Source organism: Ostrinia nubilalis, chromosome Z, assembly GCF_963855985.1.
Source record: "Ostrinia nubilalis chromosome Z, ilOstNubi1.1, whole genome shotgun sequence".
Lineage (NCBI taxonomy): Eukaryota > Metazoa > Arthropoda > Insecta > Lepidoptera > Crambidae > Ostrinia > Ostrinia nubilalis.
The window spans coordinates 21,756,807-21,768,992 of NC_087119.1; the positions used below are offsets into that span (position 1 = coordinate 21,756,807).

The 12,186-nt window shown below is 36.1% G+C and overlaps 1 protein-coding gene across 1 annotated transcript in view; it reads right to left on the reverse strand.

Annotated features, from left to right (window-relative positions):
- Positions 1-12,186, reverse strand: part of LOC135087154 (disco-interacting protein 2-like) — a 165,973-nt gene that overhangs the window by 9,161 nt on the left and 144,626 nt on the right. The window contains exons 4-5 of the mRNA XM_063981988.1: positions 4,018-4,146; positions 1,517-1,816 (exon numbers count right to left, since the gene is read on the reverse strand). Coding sequence (XP_063838058.1) covers positions 1,517-1,816; positions 4,018-4,146 — 429 coding nt within the window. The remainder of the gene's footprint in view (positions 1-1,516; positions 1,817-4,017; positions 4,147-12,186) is intronic.

A 12,186-nucleotide genomic window follows, 5' to 3' on the forward strand; every position in this document is an offset into this window, starting at 1 on the left:
GTAAAGTTATAAATTTTCATACCATATTTACAAATTACAAAGCATTGTTTGAAAAACTTTACTCTTCATAGGCATTCTATTGCCGACTTAACAAGTACAAATATTTTAAACCTTGTTGAATTGTACTGCTAAAATTTTGATAATTCAAAGGTATTTTGGGAGTACAAAGCTAATTTATATCGGTATGACAAGATTATGTACCCTGGAATCCCCTTCTCTGGCTACCTTGTCATATACAGTGTGTCCGGGCATGTAGTGATCAAACTTTAAGGGCGTAATCTATGGCAATTTTATCGATCAAAATACTTCAAATTTGAGGCTTGACCCATTTCTCTCAAAATTACAAGGATTTAAGTTTTGAATTTTTAGTTTTCACCTATTCCTTCAAAAACAAGTGATAGCGTGGGTAGCTTAACACTAATAAACAAAAATTTTACCTATATCATGCGATAGCCAATAAAATTATCTATCAGCAAAAGTAGAAGACAGATACAAGTTTCATACATTTTAAGGGAGTAAGAATGGATTTAATTAGAAAAAAACATGACTTTTTTCAGTTATTTTTCAACACAAGAAAAACCAGGTCGTTAAGGTATGTTTTATTTGCATTGTATTATTAGTATTTGAGCTATTCTACAAAACGAATGTAAAATTATTAGTCTACGTCTATTAGTTTCGACGTAATTGTTGAACAAAGATACCCCTTCCCAGCGGTTTCCATAGCGCACGCGACATGCGAAAATGCACTGCCTGAAAGAATCACACAACCTATTCCGATTACTATGGAAACCGCTGGGAAGGGGTATCTTTGTTCAACAATTATGTCGAAACTAATAGACGTAGACTAATAAATTTACATTCGTTTTGTAGAATAGCTCAAATACTAATAATACAATGCAAATAAAACATACCTTAACGACCTAGTTTTTCTTGTGTTGGAAAATAACTGAAAAAGAAGTGAAAAAAGTCATGTATTTTTCTAATTAAAACCATTCTTACTCCCATAAAATGTATGAAACTTGTGACTGTTTTCTACTTCTAATAATAGATAATTTTATTGGCTATCGCATGATATAAAATATTTGCTTATTAATGTTAAGCTACCCACGCTTTCACTTGTTTTTGAAGGAAAAGGTGAAAACTAAAAATTAAAAACTTAAATCCTTGTAATTTTGCGATAAATGGGTCAAGCCCCAAATTTGAAGTATATCTCCCTCCTATATCTATCGATAAAATTGTCCCTAGATTTGGCCCTTAAAGTTTGATCACTACATGCCCGGACACATTGTATAATTAAAAAATCTTGATAATGATTATAATTTCATAAATATTATTAGTTTGTTCTTTTATTTGAAAAAAACTTTATTGCACACTATAATAGTGCAAAATACGAACTTAATGCTATTAAGTTCACATTTTTCATTGATTTTAACGTCTCTTCTTTCTCTCTCTTTCTATGCCTAACCAAAATGTTATTTGAAACGAACGACAAAGTATGCTTAGTCCAAGTACTTACATGCCGGCAAGTGCGCTGTGATGTCCGACAGGTCAATCTCCGTCCGCTCCCTCGGCGCGTGTTTCTTCTCCCTTTCTCTCTCCCTATCCCGCTCTCTCTCGCGGTCCCTCTGCTCGCGGGAGTGGTGCAGCTGCGGCAGGGGGTGCGCGTGCGGCCTGGGGTGGGGGTGGGGGTGGGGATGAGGGTGGGCATGGGGGTGGGGATGGGGCGCGGCCGGGCGGCGCGCGGGCGGCGAGCCCAGCTCTGGCGGTGGGGGGAGCTCTGAGTCGCCTGCGCAAGAGTCGTCGTCCGAGCTTGAGGCTGGAGACAAATAGGGCGCTTAGTTTCAGCACAGAATACATTATAGTAGCAACAATCGTTGATTTTTATATCTTTATTGCGGCCGAGAAATACTGATGTCTATTACACCCACATAAATCACGGATGGGAAAACAATAGGCGTGAAATTGTGGAAACTGCGGGTATAATATTTGGGCAATAATTAGAAGTAGTTTCCTCATCAGCCAGACAGTTTTGACAGTTCCAACTCCTTGCCAGACAGTTTTTTTTTAGAATAGCTGTCAAAGCCACGATGACCCAAACTTCATGATTTACCAACATTCTAACCTATATTGGGAGCATACGCTGACAAACTTTCAGCTTTTATAAAATGACGTAGGTCTGGCGTTCACTAGCTCTTAGTCTATACCGGACCGGATAGAAACCGGCTCTGACACACTCCTTAGGTTTCAGCCTAACTTAAGATAAGCTCAGAACGTTTTATCGACAGTGCTTGTAACAGAGTCTAACTTTAAAAGAAGTGTAATTCAAAATAGATTAGCGACCGCGAGAGCTGCCGCTAATCTCCCTCGAACTTACAGCATAAGTGCAAGCTTCAGGTGTGATAACGTTTAAATATTTTTATCAACAAAATCACGATTATTTTGTGGATAAAAATGTTTAAACCTGAATTCATCAACAAACAGTCGATTTATTTATAGATCAATGAGTACAAAACAAAATTGAAATCAAATAACAATTAAGCGTGCGTATTATGAATTCCATTTTTATAAAGAGAAGAAAGCAAAAACTTAATGGCTTTTTTTTTAAGCATACTATTGAATATCCTCGTAGTAGTAAGCCATACATAAACATGATTTTGTCATGTACTTGGTTAGAGGAACGAAGTTATGTTAATGTAATCATCATTTCGTTTACTCGATGAATCCATCAGAATTATTTTCCATTTACTACGTGCTTTATCATAATATTGTTTCTATTTTGAATGAGCTTACTACAAGCACTGTTATAATTTTGTTTTAAGCCAGTTATTTTTGTATTATTACGTCGGACTTTGCAGAAAAACTAGGTGTTACCTAAATATCATAATGATTAAAATCTTCAGCTTCACAACATTATAATACATAGTAGGTATTCTGTAAGGAACTTATTATTAGCATTTTTCATTAGAAAAGAAAGGCGAACAATTTTTAATATTAAACAGGACGATATAATTACATACATAGAAATAAAAGAGCTTGAAACTTTTAGTAACAATTTTTCTACAGGACTTACTAAAGTCCGTGTCACTGAAAATGTTGTTGTATAAAGTAGTTTTATCAGCCCTTAAGTAAAGTAATAAAATAGAAACTTAAGTATACACTAAAGCACAAGTAGAGCATAAGTATGCTCAAGAAGAAAATTCTGTAGTTTAATTACGCTCACTATGCGCGAAGGGGCTTGTCCGTACAACAATATATGGGTTAAAATAAGTGGATGTTACGCTCAAAGAAATTATCACAACGCTTTGTGGTCACTATAAAACAGCAAGTCTCAAAATTCGTGTTAAGGTTCTTTTGAAAACGCTCACAACGCGATGTGGTAATGAAAAGTTTGGACGCGTCCTGAGCACTAGTTAGCTTAACCGCAAGGTTGCCAAAGGGAAGGTTTGGCATCCCCTATTATTGTTATAATTGACTCTAGCAAAGACTTGATTTGAAAATACTTAAAGACTACTGGGGCACAAGCTATGTTTAATACAGAAGCTTAATTTCGAACTCCTCCTATGTTCTTCTGATTAATTTCGTTGCGGGTCCAATGACAGTTTAACTTTCCCCCGGGACAAACTTGACCTTCATTGGTTGGGTTTTTGTGGCGGTCAAGCTGTAGATCCTGGCTACACAGGAGTTGCAGTGGTAGGAACGAGAGGTGGGAATAATCCCGTAATACAGAAGCCGCTAGTTTATTTTGTCTTCAGATTTATGGGCAATCATCATCATCATAATTTCAGCCACAGGACATTCACCGCTAAACATAGGCCTCCCCGATGATTTCCATATTGCGTTGTCGGTAGCGGCCTGCATCCAGCGCCTTTCTGCTACCTTTATGAGGCCGTCGGTCCACCTTTTGGGTGGACGTCCCACGCTGCGTTTTCCGGTACGTGGCCACTCCAGAACCTTACTTCCCGTCAGCCGTCAGTTCTGCGTACTATTATAATCTTACACATAGAAGTGGATACTTACAGAGATCGTGCCTCTCCCTGTCAGGGCTCTTGGCCATCATTGAGGTCCTCTTGGAGGGCATGGGCAGCGAGGGCTTGGGCCTGTTCTGCATCTCGGCCAGGGCTTGCTGGACTGCCTCTTGTCGCACCTCTGTAAAGTAACATTGTGGTTAGAATGCGGTCAGGAATTTCACCGTTATTTTGTTGTGCTTAAGGTATGATTTCGTAGACGACTCCACGCAGCAGCAGAAGTGTCATCGCGACATTATCGGTTTCTATGTATTTGTATGAAATAACCTCCGTTGCTGTCGAGAGACATGCCATTGAACATGTATTTCATAGAAATACATAGAAACCAGATCTCGCCCCGACACGTCGCTTCGCTTGCCGCGGCTGCGTGTAATCTGTTTCGAAATTGGGCCTATACATCATACAAGACATTTTCTTATTATGAGATTATCAAAAACAAACAGGGTTAATCTGTGATTTAAAGATGTTAGGTACAACATAAACATTTGGCATTGTGTTAAGGTGGTCACAGACGGATCACTTGTGCAGTAGTTAGCGTGTATCAACAAATTACACATGACACGTGCGTGTTTGCAAAGCCGTGACGTGTTTTGTATTCACACTTTTAACTACAAAAAAAAATTTAGATTTATTAATACATCCCACCCATTAATAAATGTAAAGTGGACAGGTTTTGACGAGTTATTAATAAACTTTTTTTTTTGTGTCTGTGTTGTATTATACGCTCAAAACTCTAACGTAAAGTGCTCTAAGTTATAGCATTCGATAACTTTAATAAAAAATACCACAGAATGCTCAACTTCAATGAATAAATAATAACAGCAATCTTCCACTCGAAGTTGACCAATACATTTTAATGCAGCAATTTCAAGTAAATTCGAAAACTTTCATGCTCTAACAATATTCTACAAACGTGCACACAGTGGCGAAATGAAATAAAAGAGAAACTCATGCTTATAGCGATAAAAAGTGTATTCATAATCTGAAAAGGAAGAGAAGAAGAACTACCTATTCCGCAAAATCTACAGAGAAATGGAGAAAAAAGCTGTGCAAAAGAAAAATATTGCTTTCAAATGCAACATGCAAGCGGATTTCCCGCTAAACGAGAGACTAATGCCCATTTTCACCATCAATTTTGAAGTGACCCCTAGCATAACAGGAATTTTGTTTTCATAGGTGTCACTTAAAAACTTAATTGATGGTGAAAACGAGCATAAGTGAAAGAACCTAATACTTTTTGTTTAAGAAGTAGTATAATTATTGAGTAGTTAAGAATCCCCGCAGATTACAGACTTATACTTAGTCGGCCGATAGTTGGGCCCTATTCTAATTTGAATGAAGGAAGAGTCGGCCGATACCAATGTGCGCACTTTCATGTTATGTCCATACTGTTTAACAGTCCGATCAAACTATCGGCCGACAAAAAGTCTGTTAACTGCGGCTAAGTTGATAATTTTTTTTACATAATCAGTAATAAATAGCTAATTATTTAATCCACTTATGCCCGTTTTCACCATTAATCCCTAATTTTTAAGTGACACATATGACATCAAAATTCCTGTTATTTGTTACCACGGAGGTCACTTAAAAATTAGGGATTGATGGTGAAAACGGGCATTAGGCAATTAGTATTCAGTTATACGCAAACGACTTAAATAAGTATTCGATTTCAATATTAAATTTAATTATGATTTAATTTTAATGAAGTACATTTCACAGCTTCGTGAAGTGGATGTATTACTCGGGTAATTGGCTAGTATAACGTACATAATTGGCTAATTACATTAATTAATAAGTAACAATACCACGCTATAGCTTGCGTAGGAGGCGATTATTACGCAACATTAGTCGAAGATAGAAATACAATTCATTTCTTACAACTTTGATAAACAAACTTTATACTTAGACGAAATCAATCAAGAGATAGCTTTTTGAATAAAATTGATAGTCTGATATATTTTCCATAAAGAAACTGTCACTGCCAAACTAATTCGCAGACAAAAGTAATCGGACGATTGATAATGATGGATTTAGAAACTTCAGTCACTTCTTAAAGCTTTTAAAGGCTTTGAGTTATGAGAAATTTAACTAGAGAAAACAATGTATGATTGATAAAGAGGTACTGTTGTAAGTAGTTTGCATTATTATGTGTATACTTATTTTGGTTATAAAATACGAAAAATGATGATAAAACCGTCAATAAAAATGCACTGGAATTTTATATTCATAATTTTGTAGAAAACTCGAACAAACTGCTAAATAGGTACTTGCTTATGACACATTAGTCACGATAAGTAAAATAATAAACACAGCTACTCCAACTTTATTATCGTTTAACGGTGATTAAGACCAATTGGTTCCACATTTGTCTCGCCAGTTAAGATGAAATGTTTCTTATTTTATCACAGCGAGATAAACTTATCTCTATGCTAAAAATAATTTGGGCTGTCGAGCCAGTAATATTCGATGATAAGTATATTCTGTACTTACTTACTTACTAAGAATTCGGAATATTTTGAAAGTACCTAAATATCTATTTTCAGTTCCAAATCAGACCCATAAAAAAATTTAGACGTATTTAAGCATTAGATCCACGTTCACGTCAAAAATCTCATGATCGAGAAAGAATTTGTATTCCACAAATGTGTACGACCAAAATACTTTCCGAATCAAAAGCGTCGCGGCAAGTATCTCGAATATTCTCAAATTCAGTTTTCCAAAGCTCTCGTTGGATTTATTTAAGCACTAAGCTTATGCGCCGCCGGAGCTTTTATAAAGGGTTTTATTATTTCGGTTCCAGTTTCAGATATTAAAAGCGGCAAACATCTGAATGTTGATCTATAGACGGATTGAGTTATGATAATAATGAAAGCTTTCATGAACATTCTCAAATCATTGATTAGCTGCGCGATCAAAGAGTGAAAATAATGAGTGATCCGAAACTTTATATTTTGAGGTAATTTATAGTTTAAAAGCTTCACGAATATACAGTAGAAACAGAAATTAAACAGGCAAATGTTAACTTCATAACTAAATGCAAAAATAAACCAGAGACAGCCATTTGTTGACATTTCCATCACTTCATACTTTTTAAACAAGAAAATATCGTGCACTTAACAAATCACCGCCAAGATGATCAGTACAAAATACTTAGATAACAGCGCGTAATACCCCAAGGGAAACTTTCCCGGCTTGGGTATTCTATACAAATAGACATCTAATGACATCAAAAACAAAGTTTCACAAGCATTTATGCCACCGTGTACACAAAATTCCGAATCTGATATCCGCGCGCACCTAACTTTTGGAATATACTCGTATATGCACTGTAAGTATTCATTAAGATAATGTTGATATTAGAAACTATGTGGCTCTGTCACTCATATGGACATGTTTTAATGAGCGAAAGCATAGGATAGAGTCGAAAATGTGGAAACCGCGTAAAACATTCGCCCCCAGAACAAGTTATAGCCGTAGCGTAGTCGTTATTACCTCACCGGGCTCAGACAGTGCGCTCCTGAAACTCGTTAAATATCAAGCACGAGCTAATTATGCCGGTATGGATAGCACCACAGAATAATAATAACTACTATAGCACTTTAAAAATAATCTCACAATTATCGTTAATAATTAATAATTACCAGTGCATTAATTTGCTATTTTGCCAACTACCATCGGCATCATTATATTGTTCCCTGAAAATACAACACAATAAGTAACAGTTACGTACAGGGCACTTACGAAATGACATTGGGAACTTTTTGCCCCACTTTTCGAAAAGTAGCGGACACAAACGAAACCTATCACAGATGATACATACTAATATCCAATGAATTTCCGTGCATTTTTTTTCTCTCTTATATGGGAATATTGAGAAAATGAAGTTTTAATATTTTGTTTTATTTTACATTTAGGTAACATTTTTGACGACCTCGGTGGCGGAGAGGCGCACACACAGGTTTTCAAGGTGTGCCGGGCCAATCCTGAGGTCCCGGGTTCGATTGCCGGGACAATATAGAAAACGATCTTTTCATGTGTGTTGTGGTTCGTCGTTCCCGATTTCCATAACACAAATGCCTTAGCTACTTATTTTGGGTTGGATAATATATGAGATGTTGTCTAATATTAATTTAAGTATTTATAATATTTTATTTCGTTCGTTCGTTCGTTCGTTTCAGCCAAATGACGTCCACTGCTGGACATTTTATTTTATATATTTTATTTATTTATATTATTTTATTTATGTTTTTTATTTAGTTATATTATTTTATTTACTTTTATTGGTTACTCTGCAATGCCAAACAACATAACATATAAAAATATCATCAAATCATTTTAGACAAATATATTTTCAACTTAGACTCGTCATATCTCAGAATTCCCATAAATCACAACATAGCGCTTTAAGTGAATATACCTACAAGTATAAAGCTTTGAAATAAAATACGTTTCATCTTTGTCCGCCGTGGGGCATTTTCTCATATTAAAGTTCCCAATGTCCTTTGATGATAATTCGAGTTAAAAGGATTTCAATTTAAATCATGTCGATCACGACTAAAATGATAGGTTTTTGACCTAAATACAAGTAGCACATATCACACGATCGTTTTGAAATGTCATCTGCCTACTATATTATTCTAGACATTATTAAAGTACATTATTAAGGGAATCGACGTCGAAACCCCGCCCCGTACAACGTCACGCAATTGTTTGAGGGATGGCGTGGACTCAATAATAAGCGTAATTGTGGTTGTGATACCGTAGAATATAAATAGAATTTTAAAAGAATCAGATTTTTTTAAACGTCTTTGTTTCGACAACCGATTGATTTCATAGGATTTTGACGACACATTTGCTGATTAAAGGCCGTTTCAAGCTTTTGACTATTTTTGTACAGTTAATTTTATTTACAAGACACATTTCGAGTTTTGGGGACTTAATTTAAGGACCCGGTATACATTTAAAAGACTAACACGTTATAGTTACGTTGCCTCAGGCCATAAAAGACATCAATTTATTTGTGATTTCCTAACCATGTCAAAGTTACTACATCAGATAGGCCACTAACAAAAGCCCGACGGACGGAGTGTGTCTGTAAACCATATTGGATATCCGTCATGTACAGCACCAGCCATCAACGGGTCCATTGTACTTAGCGAGTATCAGTAACACCTACAGTGTCGGCGTCATGCCATTGTTGCTGGACTCAAAGGAGTCTAGCCTTCTCAGTGACTTCTATATCTGACGGAAGCTAATTGGGTTGTAAGAGATAAACAAATCGTCTTTTTAAAGATAAAAATAAATATAGACATTTCATTTTTAACGCGAGAATATTGTGTCCGAAAATTTTGTCGTAAAACTGTAACTACTTAGTCCAAACCTTTTAACCCTGTAAAGGGCTCAGAAGGCTGAAAATATTCACCTAGGGAGCCGTAAGCCTTATATTCAGTATTCAGGGACTATATTACCTATTATATGACTAGTTTATAATAAAATAATATTATAAAATCAATAGGTTCATTCAGAGAAGTTCCACTCACTGTGGTTCGAGCAGATCACATTTAAGTTATTCGATTGTGTTTAATGTTAAGATTTTTAAATGTTACAGCTCGCTGGTTCATATCCGGCTCGAAGGACAAATTTGTTCATGTATGTGTGTGTGGCCTGACTGATTTTGATTTCTGCCTCCTGACTTTTGTCCTCTCCAGGGTAGTGGTTACGGGAATCTTCAATGAGTTCGATTTATTAAAATATACTATAGACTTTAATTACTTAAGAATACTTTAGATATACAATTGTGCTTTATGAGCTGTTTACGCGGTGATCGCGACTGCACCCGAGGTCTATTGTGTTTTTTTATTGGTTCACCCGTAGTGTCTGTTGTGGTGCTCATTGCTATAATGGCCACATGTACTTACCTGCAAGCGTAGGTACATACGAGCCAACGAAAACGGTTTTCAGTGAGAAACTTATCTCTAGGCTGGTACAGTCAGAAACAAATTCCTGACAATATAATATATTGTCAGGAATTTGTTGCTGACTGTACAATATAGCCAAAAAGTTCGCAATACGTCTTTGTTGTTACAATTGGAATAAAGTTGTGTTGTCAACTTTTTGGACACTTTAAGTGTCACGAACTTTTTGATGCTGATTGTACTTAAACTTTCAGTTTCTATTTCTAATGGCGTTCTGAAACAAACTTAGATAGCTAAGACGGTCCCAGTTTAAAAAGCCGACTGAGTAATAATTTCTGATTATGTAGATTAGGTATATACTCATATACTATCATTTCTAGATGGAAGTATTTACATAATCTACTCTAATACCTAAAAGACCAAGTCTAGACGGGTGTGTAACAATATTGCACATTGTCTTATTGCAAAATTGCTTGCAATTTCCGTGTCCTTTTTATTCATGTCCCAGTATGACACACACACACAGATGGTGTAACTGCAGCGCGTTATCATGTTTCCATACAGTTTGACAAGTAAATTTGACAGCCGTCGTCCCGCACTGCGTTCATAACTTCATACACACACGGATGTCAATTTACATAGAAACACTCGCGCAGGCCGTATGCCAGTCTTTATAAAAGAGTCATTTTGAAGTTGGAGACTTATTACACCAAAAAAGCTTTTTTTTATGTGTGCTTTGTAGCCTTACATTATTCTGATGTATAAAATAATATTACCTACTGTAGGGTTTCTTTCACTCTCATCGTAATTTATTCCTTTGTTTAATATGTGGATGACGTGGTTGGTTTTACAATTGTTATGATCATAGTAGTTATATTTATAGTTAGGTATAATTATTGTGAAGCTGTTTGTCTTCTCAAATAAATGAAAAAAAAAAATGTCAGCAGCATGTTTAATTGCAAGCGAAACGCCCTTACAATGCTTGTATAGTCACTAGTTAAACCCTAAATAACACTTGTATTGTTAACTGAAACACACCACGTTGTATAACACAAAGACAACACGTTGTATATCACTGAAACACTCAGGTAGAACTGTGGTAGCTAGTAAAGGAACGCTCACAGTGCAACAAGACATGTATTTCAAGGGAGAGTTTAGTTTACACTGCGCTTTGAAATATGTTAGTACCAACTTTTGCCCGCGGCTTCACCCGCGTGAAATTTAGTGTCACAGATCGGCATAAATTATAGCCTATAATATGTTAATCTGGGTTACAAACAATAATACTTGTAAAGTTTTAACAACATCCGTTCAGTGGTTTTTGCGTGAAAGAGTAACAAACATCCAGACATCCAAACTTTCGCATTTATAATATTAGTAGGATAGTAGGATGGTCCGATAATAAAGGCGTTATATGAGTTGGTTTGAAACACATTCGAACCAAAAAGCGACCTAAGGAAAAGCTTTTGATACAATTAATCATAAAGGTTAATTAATATTATAAAGCTTACTTAAGTTATCTTTAGTAAGATTTGGTAATAATTCTTGCCAGAATACTTAAAGGTACTCCTCAAATGCTAGCAAATGGTTATACAAAAAATAAACTGTAAAACATTTTAACATTTTAACATATAACCATTCAAGAGAATCTGATTACGTCTCTGTTCATCCTTTTATAATAAGATCGAACTATATCCGTCTGAAAAAGTAAGATGCGAGACGAATCGTAGAATAATATGGAGCGCTTGTTGGGATTAACAAAGCCTAGAGGATAAAGCTTTCGCAAGAGCCTATTTATCATCAGGTTATCATTTCAAATAAAAGCTTTAGCTTTTAGGCCCAGAACAGACGGTGAAACGCAACTGCAACGAAACTGCAACTGCTAGTTACTTTTGAGTTGCATCTAAGTTTCTGCCATAGCGTCCGTTGAGAGACCACACATGACGCGACCAGTTTGAAATTTTCAGTTTCAGTTTCATTCATCAGGATGATCAGAAAGTTACAGTTTCGTTGCAGTTGCGTTTCACCGTCTGTTCTGGGCCTTAATGAAATATCAATCGAATCACGAAAATACATCAGACATCAAGTCAGCTAGTACATATCTCCAGCAGTTACACAATAAGCATTCGCACATGTTTATGGCGCGTATTTATCGTCGTTGCGCGAGCGCACCGCTTCACATGCGTACCACGTGAATGGTCTCACAAGTGTTCAGGCGCTCGGGTCATTAGGGCTGGCACGAAGTA